The sequence below is a fragment of the Ostrinia furnacalis genome, unplaced genomic scaffold (genome assembly GCF_004193835.3).
Source record: "Ostrinia furnacalis isolate ACB-3 unplaced genomic scaffold, ASM419383v2 OfSCF0710, whole genome shotgun sequence".
Taxonomy (NCBI): Eukaryota; Metazoa; Arthropoda; class Insecta; order Lepidoptera; family Crambidae; genus Ostrinia; species Ostrinia furnacalis.
In genome coordinates, this window is record NW_021130949.1 from 101,690 (window position 1) to 121,632 (window position 19,943).

The 19,943-nt window shown below is 37.8% G+C and overlaps 1 protein-coding gene across 1 annotated transcript; it reads right to left on the reverse strand.

The window, feature by feature from the left end:
- Nucleotides 1-11,323: 11,323 nt before the first annotated feature.
- On the reverse strand, nucleotides 11,324-19,532 carry Snup (snurportin-1). The gene is made up of 8 exons (XM_028300408.1): nucleotides 19,290-19,532; nucleotides 18,299-18,389; nucleotides 17,549-17,719; nucleotides 16,980-17,171; nucleotides 16,759-16,889; nucleotides 16,159-16,307; nucleotides 15,069-15,229; nucleotides 11,324-13,181 (listed from the first exon to the last, which is right to left on the reverse strand). Exons 1-8 carry the CDS (start codon nucleotides 19,430-19,432, stop codon nucleotides 12,801-12,803), a joined length of 1,419 nt encoding a protein of 472 aa, XP_028156209.1. The 5' UTR covers nucleotides 19,433-19,532; the 3' UTR covers nucleotides 11,324-12,800.
- Nucleotides 19,533-19,943: the final 411 nt, after the last annotated feature.

The window sequence follows — 19,943 nt, forward strand, 5'->3', positions numbered from 1 at the left end:
AATTAAGACATGGCAAAAAAACTGAGGTATGTCTCGTTTCTGTCGGGCCTGGGTCACAGATGACCGTTCTTCTTTGGTGTTATTTTGTGTTCTAAAGTGCAGTGAAGTGATAAATTATAAAAAACATTGAAATACTTCGAATTTGAGCGCGCATCGAGTGTCGAGTGGGTTGTCGTATGAACAACCCGCTTTGGACCCGGTNTTTCTTTATGGGCTGACAGAGCTACTATAGGAGCCGCTCGACGGAAACTACTCCAAAGTCAACGCCTTGCATTGATTTTTCTTTGCAAAGCTTACAGAACTGTGAGCACGGAGGCTCTGCCAGTCCTGGCTGGTGTACTGCCGGTCGACTTATAGGTACAAAAGCGTGCGGCTATGTACTTGGCATCAAGGGAAAATATAACCTCCGATTTCTTAAATAGCCGCGACCGTTCTAAAATAAGCCGATTATTTGATTCCCGAGAAGTCGTTGAAGAGGAATTACTGGATGAGTGGCAAAAAAGATGGGATACGTCAGTCAAAGGACGTCACTTATTATAAATTCTTCCCGAATGTACGCGAACGTCTAACTAGGCGATGGATTTTGTGGCGATGGTTAGAAATCGACCATTGCTCGTCGCAGTACCTCACGGGGCATGGCAACTTTAAACATTGACTTCACGAATTCAAACTAGTTCCGTCTCCTTTTTGTGAGTGTTCCACTGATGATGTCAGTCATGAGCAGTCTGCCCATCATATCTTGTTGGAGTGTGATCTTTGGAAACATGAACGTGATATACCTAATGCTTAATTCAATACAACATACATCAATTTCCGCAATTTATTACACCGATCTTGTCGCAACAAGGGCAAATTTCCGTGCTTTTAAGCGATTTTGTGAAAAATACTATTGGCAGGTAAGTATAGTTGCTAATTGATCATTGTCCATGGTGCTTGTCACCTGTCATCCGCTTTGCAATGGAGGGAAGTCGAACCTTAATTTCGAACTCCTCCTATGTTCTTCTGATTAATTTCGTTGCGGGTCCNTATTTAGAATTAAATTAAAAAATAATGTCATAATTAGGCATTTTTTTCCTAAAATAATGATGATATTGATGCTTTTTTTTCCGTTCCTCTAAATCTGCCGGTGTGTGTACTTTACCCACTAAACTTGTGAAAGTAGATATTTATTAAATCAGCTTGCTACACTTCGACGTCGTCTTTTCATAACAATACCTACATACTGACTACGTATTCGTAGCCATCTTCAAGAATCCGCCCATCCAGGGCTGGACCATGAGTTTAGGGGGCCCTGGGCTAATACTATTTAGGGGCCCACCTAATTACTCAAAGTAAGAAAAAATGAGACACTAAAACATTTTTTTTTACTTGACAGCTGGGGGAGGGTTCCTTGGGTTTGAGCCCAAAAAGCCGGTTCTGGTAAGTACACTTGCGAAGACACAAGCGCGAAAGATATTTGCGCGAAGACACTAGCGCGTAAAGCCACTTGCGCGAAAAGACAAGAGCGCGAATGGATGTTTGCGCGAAAAGCCATAAGCGCAAACGACATTTGCGCGAACGGACGTTTTTCGCGCTAGTGTCTTCTCGCAAATTTCTTTCGCGCAAGTGTCCCGATACGCAAAAGGCCATATGGTAGATCCGGCCCTGCGCCCATCGGAAAATCACGCCGTTCATTACATCCCGACAGATGCCGCGCGCGCTAATTAGTATTCACGGCCCGCACCGAGAACAGATTACGGCGAACATTCGATACGTTTTTAATATGCCCGAGGAGAGACAGAAGCCAATGGAAGCACGTACAGAAAGATTACTCGACGTTACCCATGTCGGTTATGGTTAAAATTCACAAATTATTTTGGACGTCCTTTTTACAAAATTCTCCTTGGAATTCTCCTTTTGATTTACAGCAGGCAATCTAAAGCACTTTTGGACTAGTATTTGCTAACGATCCGTTACTCTACGCTGGTTTGACGCGTCTGGAAATTATCTACATTCTGCAAGCTTTAATTTGAGAGATTTAAACACTGCGTAGCGCCCTGCGCGCTTCAGCGGGACAGTCCATCCCGAATAAAAGAGAGAAATTTAAAAGAGACTTATCATACTTAAATGGCTAGGAAAAAATTCTGAAATAGCCTATTTCGTTATGAAATATAGGTAACATGAAAGTTTTATTCAGCATAAACAGTACCATCTGAAAATATCACATAATATTAACCTGCTAAATACAAGTTTAAGTATTCTTCTTTAACTCCCTATTAATCTTCTCGGCTACAAGTTGTAATTTATAAATATGATACTCGATTGATTGATCGAGCTTAGGTAATAGGTACTTTAGGTATAAATTGTTTCTTACTAAACCTACTGTATTCCACGTTTATTAACTGAAATAGAAAAGCCATTGTGAGATTAGCTACGAGATGGATCGCTGATTTAGATTAGATGCGCCTAATGTTTGTGTTTTGCCGGCATAATTACAACGTGGGAGAGTTAGACGAGCTTTCGGTAAGTTTATGAGGGTAGTTCGGTGTGGGTAGGTAAGTATTTAAGAACAGAGACGAGAATAATCAGACCGCCTGGCCTGGAGGAGTATATACAGTAACATTCGTGATAGTTTTAATTTCGAAATCGCTAAAGTTCAGCAAAACCAAAGCGTGCAGATCGCGTCGGCGAAGAAGGCGATCACTGCGCGTGCATAAGCCAATGACAGGTCGCGCGTTCTGTCATTGGGCGCGCAGTGATCACCATCGCCGACGCGATTTGCACGCGATGGTTTGGCTGAAGCTTTAGGAGTGAAGCGATTTCGGAATTACAAGTCACTATTGGGGTCTCATAGTTCATAGCGGTACTAAGCTTTGAATGCCAGCTGAGCTCCCTGATTCGAATCCTGGTCCAATGTACTCGTACTTACGTCTACTCGTATCAAAATCTCGATTTATTTATTGAGCTGAAATTGCAGATAATGTGTCGCAATATTTAGTTTGTCAAGTCAAGAGTTAACGAAAGTGGCTTTATAGCCATAGGAATAAATTGTAAAATACTTACTAAGTACATAGTCATGGAACATCTACAAGACATGGAACTACTTATTCGCTACGTATTAAGGACAATAATGTCAGGCAGCCTCAACCTCAGCATCAGCTAACTCCCGGGACATGGCGGTCTCAGTTTCATTGCCCCAGAAGCATCGTGGGCTGAACTGGTAGAGTGAATATGCATCATGAATTTTAGGAATTTAAAAAAATATAAATTCTCACATGAGTTATTACAGCCCATTTGTTAGGAAAGCACAACGAATACTTTATAGTCAAGTTAGACGTAGCATAACTACTATCCAGAAATAGATACGTGAAATAAATAATCACCTACGTACACTAAGCTGCAATGGTTCTAAATTATGACTCTACCAATATTTTTATTCGTTTCATTTATGCAGAAATGGTATGTTGTACTTTATTTATTTCAGCACAGCGTGGTAAACCTAGCTTCAACAACAGTGGCGATGACATAATATTGCGTTAAAACAATCTGATGTTAATATTAAATTAATCTTTATAATTTACTGCCCCCACCAGCCGTGCGCTTGCGTACGATGTTTTACATCAGAGAGAACAAAAGGTACATCATATACATATAATATGTTAAAGTAATTGTGGTATTCTTCAGAATAAGTAGGTACGAGTACTATTCAAGCATCAAAGATAAAGCAATCAATGCTGTTTACATTTTCTGTTACGGTTTTTAAGCGAACAAAATGATTGTTTCGATGTGTCTTAATACTCGTGAGACTAGTCAAGTAACATTCATTACTTTATTACGGTTGTAATAAAATAACGAGGTGTTGTTAATGACGTTGCGTTTGCTTATGACATCAGTACATAAATCGAAAGTTTTTCGTACTAGAGGTACAGTACCTCTAGTAGGAAAAACTTTCGAGTTCGTTTCGTTGCGTATTCAAAGTGTCATCGAAAAATTTTGTATGAAAAATTAAACAGCGCCCCCTATATTATAGCCGCCCTAGGGGGCGCTGTTTAATTTTTCATACAAAATTTTTCGATGACACTTTGAATACGCNACCTACGCACGATTTCAACGTACGGACGACAGCACATCGACGACGACGATTACACATTGTGAAGTCCTATGTAGTTGTAAATAGGGCTATTTTGCAATAAAATTGTGTCTACATGTATAGTGATCTGATGTGGTAAGTATCGACTTAAAAATAAACATAGTTAAGTAACTCATAGAATGAATGAATCACATAGGGATAGAGAACTCCATTATACTACGCACATCTTTTACTTTACAATACCTTAATGTTTTTGTAGGTATAGGTAGGTACATGCGCTGCTATTAAAGAAGAAAAAATCCTTTCCCTTACAAAAACGTATGCATACTTAAAGGGTAAATTGCCAATTGCTATGTAATTTTACCACAAGTCTTACAGCCCAAAATAAAAATAACCACTTTTTTATCGTAACCATTCATGGCATTGCCGAGTTCTCGATACGCCACAAGACGCTTGTGTCAAATTGCTCTTTTTATTTCCGCAGATTTTATTATGGTAATAACGCGAAAAGACCCTGAATAATGTTCCTACTTTATAATGTACTGCGAGCGTGAGTTTCTCGGGCTTATGTGAATGGACACCCTTTTTCTTTAGTTGCCAAAATTAATGGGGCATCTAAATCCTGCATATTGGTTTCGGTTTTCACGTAGGTATGGTTTCTTCACCTACGGTGGGATACAAACTCACAATCTTCCGCTTCACTCCAACAAGTCGTCCGTCAGTCGTCGTCGTCCTTTAGTAACCATTGTCGACATTCCACCAGCTCGCACTAAGCGTTTCGACGACTCTTTTATAATGCGAACAGCTAGGGACTGGAACTCGCTGCCTGCTGCTGTATTTCCGAGGCGAGGCGAGAGTGAATAGGCACTTACAGGGCAGATATGTACCATCCTAGACTGCATCTCACTTAACACCAGGTGTGATTGTGGCCAAATACCTGCCTTGTCATGCATTAAAAAAAAAGATTCTTGTATAACATTGGTTATGCCACTGTGTGTGAGCGTATAGTTACTAAGTTAGTATAGAGCCTGGCTAAATATCTATTAATAATCCATTTTGCATGTAAAGTTTACAAATGTTGGATTTATTTGCAAACCAGTCAACCAGGTCAGGCAGAGATATAATTCACGATTACAATGAAAAAGTACTTAATAAGTAAAAAATGTATACTACTGTAATTTTATTAAAAATAAAAACTTGGGTTAAAAACATTATTATTTTGGGCAATTCTAGGAAGGACTATTGTAAAGGCGAAAAACCTAATTCTCGCCATAACAATGCTAAGTAGAAACAATACATGTCTACACAACAGTGTTCGTCTGAAATTTCATTTGCACGAACAATATCGTATTGTTCCCTTCCTCCTCAGGTAGGGTAGAATCTTTATCCTACATGTCGTGTGTGTTAGTAAAATATTATATTTAAAAACATAAACAGACCTATGTCTGAAAAATTCCTAGCTAATAAGTACTAATTAAATTGAATATCTACTTAAGTAGTCAAGAATAAATGGCCTCTGACTTGGTGAACACCCAGTACCCTGCGGTAGCAGATTTAAATCTTGTCCTAAGCAAATGCGACTATGGAGTCCACAAGCTTTTAATTTGTGACTAGACTAGGCCATGGATATTTATAATAGTTTTAGCCCTTACATTAAATGTCTCCCAAAGGCTAAATAAAGCTCAAAAAGACGAGTGCTTGCAGTAAATTAGGAACATAATAGCATTATTAACTTAAGTTATTACAACCTTATTCAAGTATAATAAAAAATAACACCGGTGGTAAATGTTTTGCTCCCCTTTACTGCGAACGAATGGCGAAATTACAAAGAATGAATTTAGCTACACACACCTGGGACAGCGGAACAAAAACAACGCAACATACATGCCCCATCTTATCCTTATTGAGGCTTTATTATATTACCCACGCATGTACCTATTTCGTGCACATGAATTACGGGATAATTATGAACGCCTATTATGACACGTAATGCTCCAAAACCAATTATTGTTGGTGACCAAAAAGGCACAAAAGTCCGATGGACCAAGCTTGCCCAGATGATGCCTAAGTAGGCTGCTTTTGCGGCCGATGGGGCAGAAAGGTTCTGGAATGGAGGCCGCGTACCGGAAAACGCAGCGTGGGACGTCCATCTACAAGGTGGACCGACGACATCGTAAAGGTAGCAGGGAAGCGCTGGACGCAGGCCGCTACCAATCAATCAACATGGAAAGCATTAGGTGAGGCCTATGTTCAGCAGTGGACGTCCTATGGCTGAAATGATGATGAGGCTGCTTTTGCCTAAATAAAGCCTTGAAAATGTATGATAGGTAATTCAGGAACACGGACATTTGGACTTACATTATTCATTACATTATTTATACACAAGTCCTGATATTAATGCCAATATCAAATGATGTGCTAAACAGTTAGTTACATAATATTTATGTAGCTTAGACCTTAAAACGGAAAGGAAATTAAGCCAGAAGCAAGTGAGCTGCAAGCACATTCAAAACTTTAAGCCGCATTTGACCAACTTTGATCCAGACGGTTTACGTAGAAGGAAATGAAACCAGATGAAATTATTCGTTTCGCTTAATACTTCAACGCATAGATTTTAAGAAGGATATCACTAAACGTACATTATAAGCAATCAATCCTACTGGAAAGGCAAAAAATATCAATGATAAGTACCTACAGCAGGCAGAGGTCCTACTGTGTATTTTCGCATGGAACGATTGTTATGTAAATAGCACAAGAACACAACCCAAAAAGAAACTAATAAAACTGCCAAACTAAATCTTCGTTTCAAATGATTCGGCAAAAAGTTTTTGATAAAGTTATTTCACTTTTTCTTCCTTCTACAACCCACAGAATAAGACGGACTAAATTTTCATTTAGTTTCAGGATACACAACTTTAATACTTTTCAACATGCACGACGACCGAGTTACCAAGAGATAAGTACTTACATCAATCTAGGTACCTACCTACTTACTTCACGCAAAGCTGATGACCGCTTGGGCAGAAAAGTTCTCGAGTGGCGACCACGGGCCGGAAGACGCAGTGTGGGCAGGCCCCACACTAGGTGGACCGACGATTTGGTGAAGGTCACGGAAGGTGCCTGGATGCGGGCGGCGCAGGACAGGTCGTTGTGGAAATTCTTGGGGGAGACCTTTGCTCAGCAGTAGACGTCATTTGATTGAAACGACCTACTTCATCTCAAAGATTCATCATCATCATCATCATCTCAGCCATAGGACGTCCACTGCTGAACATAGGCCTCCCCCAATGCTTTCCATGTTGCCCGGTTGGTAGCGGTCTTAATCTCAAAGATTAAAAGAAAATGATTTTGATATCCATGTTTTGAGCGAATAGAAGTGAATAGATGGGTGGGGTGATACTTAGACGGAATGGTATTCAATCAGATTTTGGAAGCACCGCAAGATTTGATACCGTTTCAACTGGACATCGAACTGGCTCGGCGCCAGGTCATCAGCTTAATACTTCGATCCTTTTAGATCAGTCGGAAGCTGAGGCAATACAAACTGAGAATTTACTGGCAAGGTATAATAAATTATGGGTTAAGTTAAAGTTACGTTAGAACAGCAAAAATAAAGAAAGGAGTTAAGCTCTAAATTTTTTTAGGATAGGATTTATAGCACAGTGGCAATATTTGGTAACTCGTAATAACAGCGACATTGATAGATAACAACTACACCACAGATAATAATATAATACTAGACTACACTAATAACTTAGCACCTACTTAGGTAATTATAATTATCTGCTTAAAGGTTCAGTCAAACCAACGCGATCAGTCGGCTTGCAGCGATGGCGATCAGACTTAAATGCATACTTATTGATTACTTGCCTAGCATCTCTGCACCGGCTGATCGCGTGTGGTTGCGTTGGTTTGGATGAACCTTAACTAAAGTTTTAAAACTGAACAACTCACTTTTTTATGAGTAGATAATAACTTGTACCTATTTACTGTCATAAGGTGTGATTACTGTCTCACGCTGAATTCGAACCGGCCATCAGTGTGCCTACCATGAGTTTACGTTAGGTGAGCTCGCTAGCGAATACGTCAAAAAATTCTATGAAGATTTTATTTCTTGAAAGTAGCCGCTAGGGGCGCTGCACAATATGTCATACATTTGAATGTCATTTTTTTACGCAGTCGCTAGCGAGCACACCTAACGTAAACTCATGGTAGGCACACAGCTCTTTTAATGCTAAATAGTAGAATACCTACTTTAGGTGACCCATGTTACACGGTTAGATTTATCTTATTTTTACGGTTCGATTCCTGGTAATATCCCCCTTGTCGGTGATAAATCAAACTGAATATTCTTAGGTGAAATTGCTGGGTCTACATTAACTTAAGTATCTGGTTTGGCCATCAAATGCTATAAATCATATCGTAAAGACCAATTGATTTAAACATGACACTGAATAGTTAGTTGGTAGATAGGTTTACAATAAAATAAATCTTTTGGAAAATACTGACAAAGTAACGACAAACAGCCTTTGTTTATTAAAAAGAAAAATCATACAAAATCAAAATAATTTGAATTGGCATAAGAATCATGTGAACGGTCTCTCAAAAATAAATCTATACTTCTATAATATCTATACTAGTCTATACTAATATTATAAATGCGAAAGTAACTCTTGTCTGTCTTGCTTCACGCCTAAACCACTGAACCGATTTTGATGAAATTTGGCATTTAGTTAGTTTGAATCCCGGGAAAGGACATAGGATAGTTTTTATCCCGGTTTTGAAACAGGGACGCGATCGATAAAGTTTTTCTGTGACAGACAAAATTACACGCGGGAGAAGCCTCGGGCAGAAAGCTTATAGCAAATAAAAAACAGTTTTTATTGAATTTAATAAGTTGCCTATTACCACTGATAGTCACTGCAAGAGGTAGGTACAGTAGGCCAGTTTTTCTATACATTTCACCACACTGAATTTATTCTCATCATTTCCATAACTTTAAGAAATTGTTTCAGAAGCATTTGATGCTCCATCTAAAACCAGAAGATACCTTACCTACCTACAGATTTCATTAGGTACCAGTTATGAAATGCAATAGAGAAGTTATAGCTTATTTACGATTCCCATATAAATGTACAGCGCAGTCGATATTATTTGTTATAGCGTCATCGGTTTACGGCTTGTAAATAACCGTCAACGTTTTATTAGGCACACCAATCTGCACACTATCAGCTAAGTAATAATAATATTAATATTTAGAAAGCGACCAGCCGTCGGGAACTCCGGGACTGTCCCAAAATATGGCACGAGGCACGGGAGCAGCACGGGTAGGGTTGCCAGGCGTCCGGCTTTAGCCGGACATGTTTGGCTTTTTAGGGGCTTGTCCGGCCAAATATTGTCTTGTCCGGCCTGTCCGGCTTTTGTTAGGCTTTTCACCCCCCCCCGCCCGTGACATGGTACGTTCGCGTTAGCTATTAAAAAGGTATGTCCGGCTTTTAGGGTTAAATGTCCGGCCAAATGAAGCACAGAGTCCGGCTTTTGTGTTTTTGGACCTGGCAACCCTAAGCACGGGGTCAACGTGACTTCAGATTTGTATGCCCTGTTACGTAATAGTATGTCAATGGCACCCCTCCCGTGCCGGTCCCATACTTCAGGCACTGACTGAGTTATGCACTTTATGATCTGATCTGATCTTTCTTTATGGGCTGACAGAGCTACTATAGGAGCCGCTCGACGGAAACTACTCCAAAGTCAACGCCTTGCATTGATTTTTCTTTGCAAAGCTTACAGAACTGTGAGCACGGAGGCTCTGCCAGTCCTGGCTGGTGTACTGCCGGTCGACTTATAGGTACAAAAGCGTGCGGCTATGTACTTGGCATCAAGGGAAAATATAACCTCCGATTTCTTAAATAGCCGCGACCGTTCTAAAATAAGCCGATTATTTGATTCCCGAGAAGTCGTTGAAGAGGAATTACTGGATGAGTGGCAAAAAAGATGGGATACGTCAGTCAAAGGACGTCACTTATTATAAATTCTTCCCGAATGTACGCGAACGTCTAACTAGGCGATGGATTTTGTGGCGATGGTTAGAAATCGACCATTGCTCGTCGCAGTACCTCACGGGGCATGGCAACTTTAAACATTGACTTCACGAATTCAAACTAGTTCCGTCTCCTTTTTGTGAGTGTTCCACTGATGATGTCAGTCATGAGCAGTCTGCCCATCATATCTTGTTGGAGTGTGATCTTTGGAAACATGAACGTGATATACCTAATGCTTAATTCAATACAACATACATCAATTTCCGCAATTTATTACACCGATCTTGTCGCAACAAGGGCAAATTTCCGTGCTTTTAAGCGATTTTGTGAAAAATACTATTGGCAGGTAAGTATAGTTGCTAATTGATCATTGTCCATGGTGCTTGTCACCTGTCATCCGCTTTGCAATGGAGGGAAGTCGAACCTTAATTTCGAACTCCTCCTATGTTCTTCTGATTAATTTCGTTGCGGGTCCAATTAGTTTAACTTTCCCCCGGGACAAACTTGACCTTCATTGGTTGGGTTTTTGTGGCGGTCAAGCTGTAGATCCTGGCTACACAGGAGTTGCAGTGGTGGGAACGAGAGGTGGGAATAGTCCCGTAGACCTTTATGATCTTTCAACGACTTAAAAAACATGTAGGTACCCAGAGTCGTAAAACATACGAAAAAAATCACAACACAGTTGGCAGACTGTTTAGCTAAATGTGTCAGTTAAATGATGATAAAGATTTAAGATATTCTATTTTACAAATTGTTTGCAAGAACATTAGAAACTATTTTACCTTTCCTGAAGTAAGTAAATATTTATGATAGTGAATTGTGTACTTTCAGAGGTAAATAAACCAAATAGAATACCTATTCGTGGAAATATTATTGTAAGGATTGAGGTCAAACCACAAACGTTACCCATTCAATAATAAAAAGAAATAACAGCTTAACATAAAGACATAAATACGAAGTAAGGAAAAAGTGTAGAAATGATAACAATTGTTAAGAAAGTAATAATTTTATTATTGTTTGATTGAGGTATACATAAGATTTAACACAGCATTGACTCAACCATAGAATAAAATCGAGTAATCACGTAAGTTCAGGTACTTACAAAGACATTTTAAGAACATAGGAACTAATATAAAACCCTTATAATTAAAAGCTTACCTTTAAACATAAAATACGTGAGGTAGGCTACTATTTCTAAATTCTGCATTTATAAAACTTCAATTTACTGCCATGGTAATCGTATTTCAGCACCTTCACAATAGAATTCCTTGAAACATTAGTACGACACATAACCTAGATATAAACGTAATTACTCACATATTTAGGCGTAATAACAACCCGGTCAGATTCAAATAAAATATATTCACAGTGCTATGTGGCATTGGACTTTAAACTTACTTTCTTTATAGTATGGTTCACAATCAGTTCAGGAATTTTCACAATTTGTGGTACGTTGATGTGCATGCCATGCAGAATTATTCGGGACGTTTGAATTTAAATGCAAATGAACTTTGAAGCCATAAAGCGACACTTAAAATCTTCATTAATTTTAAGATTTTATTATCATAAATGCTCAAAATGGCCGCCGTTTTATCCTCCCCACATTAATTGGTAGCATGTGCAATATGTAAAACTTAATTAAAATGAATGCCAAAACCATAGTGAGTATATAAAACAGTATAAAAATACAACTTATATTAAAATAATATTCGTAACAAAACCAATTAGAAGAAATCAAATACGTTACAAAATAGAATCAGTTAGACACCAAGGAGGAAGTGTACAAATACACACAGGGCCTGCCCTGCAAAAAATACTTTTCGACTTGACACAAAGTGATGACTATGAAACGTAAGCATTACCTACATTTTTTACGATATAATATAGAGGTTTGAAAATTACAAATTTTGTTCCTTCCTCCTTGATGAATAAAAGAAAATTATCAACTAGAAAAGTAATGGTATGAGGATCAACATTATCATACAAACTTAAAACATTTTTAACCTAATGAACACATACAATTTTAAGAATCACCATGTGATAAGTGCGCTGCGCTGCGCAACTGCGCCAAATCTTCATCTTATGGTATAAAGTATGACACAGTAAACAAAAATATAGACACAAAACATTGGGCGGTAGTATAGAGCGAAGTATAATCCAGAAATTGTAGAATAATACAATTATTATTACAATTCGACCATCATTTTCTGTAGTTAGTTTTAGATAATTTATTCATATGTAGCAAACTGTAGGCCCAGTAAGTGTATAGAAAAGAAACGCAACAATATTGATTGAACCAATAATGAATTTGATAACTTGACGCCAATTGCAGACACAAAAACTATAACATTATCTTTACGACAAATACTTACTTCTTACGTCACAGGTGTAAGAATACAGGAGCCTTCTTAAAATATTATTACTAATTTATACAGTTTAGATTCATATTTTCTACATAGACGTTTATCAGGTTTCATAGAAAAAGTACAACCAACATGTAATATTTATATTATAAAAATTGAATAAAGCAGCTCCTAGCGGTCCAACAAGGAACTACCGCGATTTTGTTTGCCACATTCCCACGCCACGGTGGCAATATTAAACATATTTTTTTTCTCTTGGCAACACATCACATTCTAAAATCACATAATCGTATTATACCGCCGATTAACATCTTGGAATCATATTACCTACTCTGACTCCGCTGTAACACTTACGTTTTCCACTTCTTGCTTTGGAGTGGCACAATTATTGGACAGATTCAGAGATGAGTCTCTACCCGCCATTTCTGGGGACTTNGGTGACTTGGAATCATCGGAGTCTCTAACTGTTGAGTCAGGCAACTCTTCTGCTTTCATTTTTGGCGTTTTACAGTCACCTGCCTCGTTTGCCGTTGTATCTGGCATCTCTTCAGCCTCCATTTGTGGGGTTTCGATTTCTTCTGCCTCCATATTCGGAATTTCAATCGCTTCTGCTTCCTTATCTGAGGTATTGGGCACGTCTTCTGCTTCCATTTCTGAAGGTGTTGTGTCACCAGCTCCATTCTCTTGGGTAGCATCTTCTGGTTGATCCTGAAAAGTAATGATGATTTATGGTTTTATTATTTTATTTCACAATGGTGACTACACGATGGCACGCTTAGAAACAATCTAGATTATGCTCGATTGTAAATAATTGCCCTCATTCCGAAATATACTTCCACTCTTGGACTTAAGTTTCTTACCATAGACATCTGATTTTCAAGGCCCAGTATTTTTTGTAGCTAACTCAACTAATTATCAAATATAAACGAATAGTAAAAAAAATGTATTAAAATTCAAGATAACCTTCGTTCAAAAAACGTATTTTGCTGATATTTAACCACTTGTCATAAAATTTTATAAAAACAACCAGTTTTAACTATGTATCAAAAAACGGGGCCTTAGATGTTAATTCGATGGAGTCGATAAGTTACATACAGGCGGCTGTGTGACCACGGCTGCAGCGTAGCAGCCGAAACGTCAAGCCGCAAGTACATAATGTAACCCAATAATATTCTATTTTTGTCGAAATGGAAGGCGAAAGTTTAAAATCTTATACATACAGGCAAATGAAAAATATTTAATAAAACTATTTCATCAAGCTTATTACCTCAGTCTTAACTTCAGATGTATCNACGCTTTCCCGCTTAAACCTCGCAACCGATTTTGATGTTTGGCATAGAGATAGTTTGAGTCCCGGGAAAGAACATAGGATAGTTTTTATCCCGGTTTTTGAAACAGGGACGCGCGCGATAAAGTTTTTCTGTGACAGACAAAATTCCACGCGGGCGAAGCCGCGGGCGGAAAGTAGAGATGAAACGGATATCCGGTAACTATCCGGTAGGCCGGATATCCGGCCTAAATTTACTATTCGGCCGGATACCGGATAGTAACTCACTATCCGGCCGGATACCGGATATTAAAAAACTACGACAATTTCCTATTAATAAAATGAAATACAATGGCTTGTTATAATGACGGCTTTTATTTAAAGTCCAAAAAGTTACAAAAAGCCATATTAAGGCCTTTTTAAAAAACTAATTTCTTTTTCTGGGCTATTCACTCTAATGACGAATACATAAATAGTAAATATCTGTTAAGTCGAAATATTGCCAAATAAAATAGGTGATCTTTTTTAACTGATGGTCTGATGTCATGATGCAGTTTAGTCAGATTACGCAGCAAGTAAACAAGTGCCGGCCAAAAAATAAAAGTGCTGTATTCTGATAGAACACGTCCGCCTTAGCATTTGTTACTATGGCACCAAAGCTGTAACACCACTGTGCATCGTAGTATTCGAGTTCTAAAAGTCTATCTTTTTAACATTTATGATTAAACTATTTACTAAAACAAATGCAGTCTTGAGTAAATCTTGCCAAAACATGGCATTTATAAATGGCTTGGCATGACTTTGGTGCCATAGTGACAAATGCTAAGGCAGACGTGTTCTGTCAGAATACAGCACTTTTTTTTTGGCCGGCACTTTTGATTTTGAACCAAAAATGTATGAATCGTGGATGATGTCCTTATCGCTATTCAATCACACACTCACGATGGCAACCGAAATCGCCCGAATTGATATGCCCCCTAGACAAGTGGCAAAATCTAACATTCTATTCGGACTGATTCGATTTTCGAAAAGTGTGTCTAGTCTAGTCTACTAATAGATACACTGATAGCGTTCGAAGCACCTAAACTCGTCACGACATGCAACGAGACAATGGGCCAACTATCCGGCCGCCGGATATCCGGCTATCCGGCCTAGCAGCTGGCCGGATATCCGGTATCCGGTATCCGGCCAAACAACTATCCGTTTCATCTCTAGTAGAAAGCTAGTAATATTATATTTTTGTCGAAATGGAAGGCGAAAGTTTAAAATCTTATACATACAGGCAAATGAAAAATATTTAATAAAACTATTTTCATCAAGCTTTTTACCTCAGTCTTAACTTCGGATGTATCCATGTTGGTAGTCTTCTTCGGACGTCTAGTCCAGGCTGTCTTCTTTAAAATCACCTCATCGAAACTCTTGATGAACGTAGCTTGATCAACGTAATCCTTTGGTTTTTTCGCTAGATATACTTCATGGACTGTGACATCTAGAACATGAAATCATTTTGAGGGATGAAAAACATAAATGTCTGGATTATTAAACTCTCATAATAAGTACCCGTCGCCGAGACATCTTAACATATATTTAAATAACTTTACAACTGGAAACTTGATAGTTCTATCAAGTTTTTCAACTTACTTTTTATTGTTACATCTGGGAATCGAACCCACCCAATATAATAGTAACTAGATATGAAGAATATTAAAATCAATCGTCATTTCACAACGACGCAAGCGACTTTGGGGCCATCCATAAAGTACGTCACACGAATTTCATGATTTTTTGACCACCCCTCCGTCCTTGTCACAGGTGGTCACATTTCTGAGACCCCCCCCTCCCTAGTGTGACGTCACATGTTTTGCAATTTCACATCGAAAAATTATTAAATTAACAGCAGTTCCGAAATTAGTTTTATTTCCATTTAAATTAAGCACTTTTTTTTTATGAAATCAACATTATATCAAAAATTTGAAACAATTGAAATGTGATGTCACAAAACTTAGGACCCCTCCCACCCCTTGTCACACCATGTCACACTTTGTCAACCCCCTCCCCCCCTCTTTACGTGTGACGTACCTACTTTATGGATGACCCCTTTTAACTAATACTGATCCAGAAAAATCATGTCAATTTACATATCGACGAACAATACTGAACAGAGTTCACTGCACTGTCCAATGTCCATACATTAAATACTAATTAAAAAATATTATTATAAATGCGACAGTATCTATATCTGTCTGTTACGCCTTCACGCCTAAACCACAACTGATTTTAATCAATTTGGTATAGAAATACGAGTCCCAGGAAAGGACTTAGGATTAGGTTTTTATCCCTGTTTTTGAAACAGGGACGCACGCTATAATTTTTTATGTGACTAAAGTTATTATGATAATAAATAAAACTGTTAATTACCAGTTCCCAAAATTTCTTGGACCATGTAAGGAAAGAGCCATCCAACCAATGGTGTCTGCCCTGACTGGTAGTGTGCCTTCTTGTGGTAGAACAACAGACCATCTAAATAAGGGCAGTTATGCTCAAATTGTGGAACCTTCATCATAAATCTGAAATCACAGAGTACATTATTTTAAGTATTAAATGTAGATATGGAAACTTGGAATGGTGTTAATCACGTATAATTAAATAGCAATTAGTGTAGTCGGTACTAATATCAAGAGATACGAATGTTGAACGAATTTCTGCCAAAGTACATACAGTTCATGACTAGAAAATTAAATTAGATAAATATTTTCAAGAAATTCCATTGCATTGCCAATGTGTAGAGCATTAGGCGTATTTTTTTAACCAAATTTTTTTTTGTATTTCCATTCTTATTTATTCAAATATTATTTCTTGTTTCAACTGACATGACTTTAAACTGTTTATTCATTTTAAAGTCATTAAAATATCATATTTTAAATACAAATCGAGTTTATAAAGTTAGAAATGTACCAACTGTTAAACTAATTGACCGGATGCAGGGGACACAATGATAAAAAATCTAATTTAACTTACTTGTTCAGCTCCTCTTTGGTGCATGGGACTTTAGGCAGTAACACAAACTTGCTTTCGTTCCTTTTGCTGACAACTCCTAGTTGTGGCATTTCACTGAACTGTGACCTCAACCAATAATCACGAAATTCCGTCTGAAATGTTATTTACTATTATTATGCAGGTATTCAAAAATATTATGAAACATTCAAAGTGAAAGTTGTTCCAATCTTCAAAATACTTACATCACAATCGGTCATAGGTTGATTGTTCCAGGCCAGAAAATCTACAACATACATGGTGTTGTTTCCCTCATAATAAAAACAATCTAACACGCAACAAGATTTTTTCGCGGTCGGTCCGGAGTATCCACCAGGTAGAGAGGAGCTCATTTCAAACTTGAACTGGCCGTACTTGGTGAAACATTTGGTTTTACCCTAAAAAATAATAATTAAACTATTAACAAAGATTTGGAATGTGAAAATATGTCAATTAAAGTGCTAAAGTAAAGGATTAAAGGCCTACGCAAAAACTAGCGCGGGCATGCATTTACATGAATAGGCTTGTGCTCCGCGGTGGGCAGCAGTCGCGTGCGCCCGCCCTCCGCTGAGTGTGTGATATGCATTCGCAATACACTGCACTGGCCACTGCTCATGCTATTTTTCGATACAGACGCATGCGTGCGCTTGCGCAAGTTATAGCGTAGGCCCTTCGGCCTTATTCTGATTAGTGTTTTAGAATTTACATATTTTAAACAATATATTTTCTTTTCTAATTGGGTATTCCAAAATAGCAATACATATGAATTTTTTACCTGATGAGCGACAACTAGCATTCGAACTCCTTTGGGACAAGGAGTCACATACCAGTTTTCTTCCAAGTCTTGAGGCCTCTCGATCATCCATTCAGACATCATAAGTACATTCTTGTAGGACAAGTTCACCTTGTTGAAACCCGCCACATAAATACTAGGTCTATAATTGACCTAAAATAATTTAAAAAGGTCTTAATAAATTGATCCAACAGATTTGAGATACAAGCCAAGAGCTTCCGCATTGTGGATAAAAAAAAATTCATTAATTCAAAAGAAAAGTAAGTATGTGATCATCATCATTTCAGCCATAGGACATCCACTGCTGAACATAGGCCTCCCCCGATGCTTTCCATGTTGATTGATTGGTAGCGGCCTGCATCAACTTAACTTTCCAATTTAAGTTAAAATTATGAAATTGTTATTGGTGAAGTAAACTAAATAATTATTTTCAGTGTATTCCTGTTGTCCCTCACCATTTTGACATTGGGGAAACAATGATACAGCGGTACAATTTACAATACAATCCCAATGTTGTTTGTCAGTACACATTATTTTTAAGTTGCCCAAAGCCTCTAATTTATGACTACAAACAGCAGAAAAGCAAGTAACGTCTCCGGATCTCAAGATTACATAAAAAAATTATATGCACCCCCAAACTAAAATTTATCGAGGTGGACTTGATCATTTTCGAATCTATGACACTCGTGCAAGTAGACGAAAAATTAATATGAAAAGTAAAATAAATCATACCCTTTTATTATTATTGAAGATGTTATTTTCTTCAACTGCATGAACAAGTTCCAATATTCCTCGGAATTGGTCTATTTTGTCGTTCCGTTGACTAAAAGAAGAGCGAGAAGACACATTAATGAATAGATATAATAATAGTGGGTTAGAAAATAATAAATAATAATCAATCATAAGTTACACTTGAGAGTTGTAACAAAGCTAGTGAAGACCCCATAAGATATTTGTGACATCTATTTTTATCTTGATTAGACCAGCAGCTCCAGATAATACAGAGTGTAAGAACCAAGGTTTCGCATCAACTATTGTTCGTTCGTTTGTTTTAGCCCAATGACATCCACTGTTGGTTAAAGGCCTCCCCCAAGGTTTTCCACAATGAACGGTCCTGCGCTACCCGCATCCAGGCTCCTTCCGCGACCTTTACCAGATCGTCAGTCCACCTACCCTTCCAGCCCATGGTCGCCACTCAAGAACTTTTCTGCCCCATTGGCCATCATTTTTACAAACTATGTGCCCCACTTGATTTTGGCAATTCTGTAAGCTATATCGGTTCTCTTGCGGATCTCGTCATCAACTATACCTTCTAATTAATAAAATTTAGGCTTGCAAAGTCCAAACTGGATCTCTTAGGGGTGCAAGTTTTGAAAGGACTTTGTGGCTTTATTGACATGGTATTTTTTATATTGTTTTTGTATTTATATTGTGATCTTACTCTGTAGTAAAAAAAGAATTATGAATTTAGGTACAGGTAGTACCCTCATGCATTAGGCATACAAATCAAGTACTGTTAGTGTTTAGAGAGAAAAATACCACAGTTTAGTGTTCAGGTAAACGGGTTTACTTTTATATTTACTTTTATAAATATGTACTTAATTAGTCCAGCTTAATGACAGTTGTTTCAAAACAGTAGCTAAAAGTGCGTGGTGTTTTACTAAGATGTCGTCAACGCTTTACTTATGTTTAAAGTTTAATATTATTGAAATTAAATGCTTACCATTTCTGGACTTCCAATATTTCCTTCCGTCTTTCTTCTTGGTTGCTCAACTTGCCCCAGTTTTTGTAAAGAGTTTCATATTCTGACTTTGGCGGTTCAGGGTTGATGATAGCAGACTCCATTTTGTCCAATAATTCATCCATTCTGAATGTTTTTAAACTACCTTTAATTTACTTGAAAATCACAAGAAAATAAATTTTCAAACTGCCCTCGACCTCAACAAGTAAATAAATGTTGTTGATTGATGAATGAGTGACTATTTATTACGTACTCTGTGAATGAGTGATCAGTAGGGATGTGAAAAAATGATCGATTATGGAAAAAAATATTAAAGATCGATTATTATAAATTAAAAATTGATTTAAAAATGTGTTTTTTTTTATTTTATAATCAATTAATAATCGATTTTTTATAATCATTCAATAGATGCACCCCGATATTACGTTTTCTGGCTCGGAGCCCGGAACGCGAATTGCCAAAGAATACTATCATAGCTCCATAATATTACATTAACGCCATCCGCTGTGCATTCATGATGGCATTCCTTCTGTGCTTTTGAAACAGTTTAGTTGATTAATTTAATCAAACATTCACTAGATGGAGTTAAACGATGAACTGTACTATTTTACCGACATTCGCTTGATCGTTATTCGT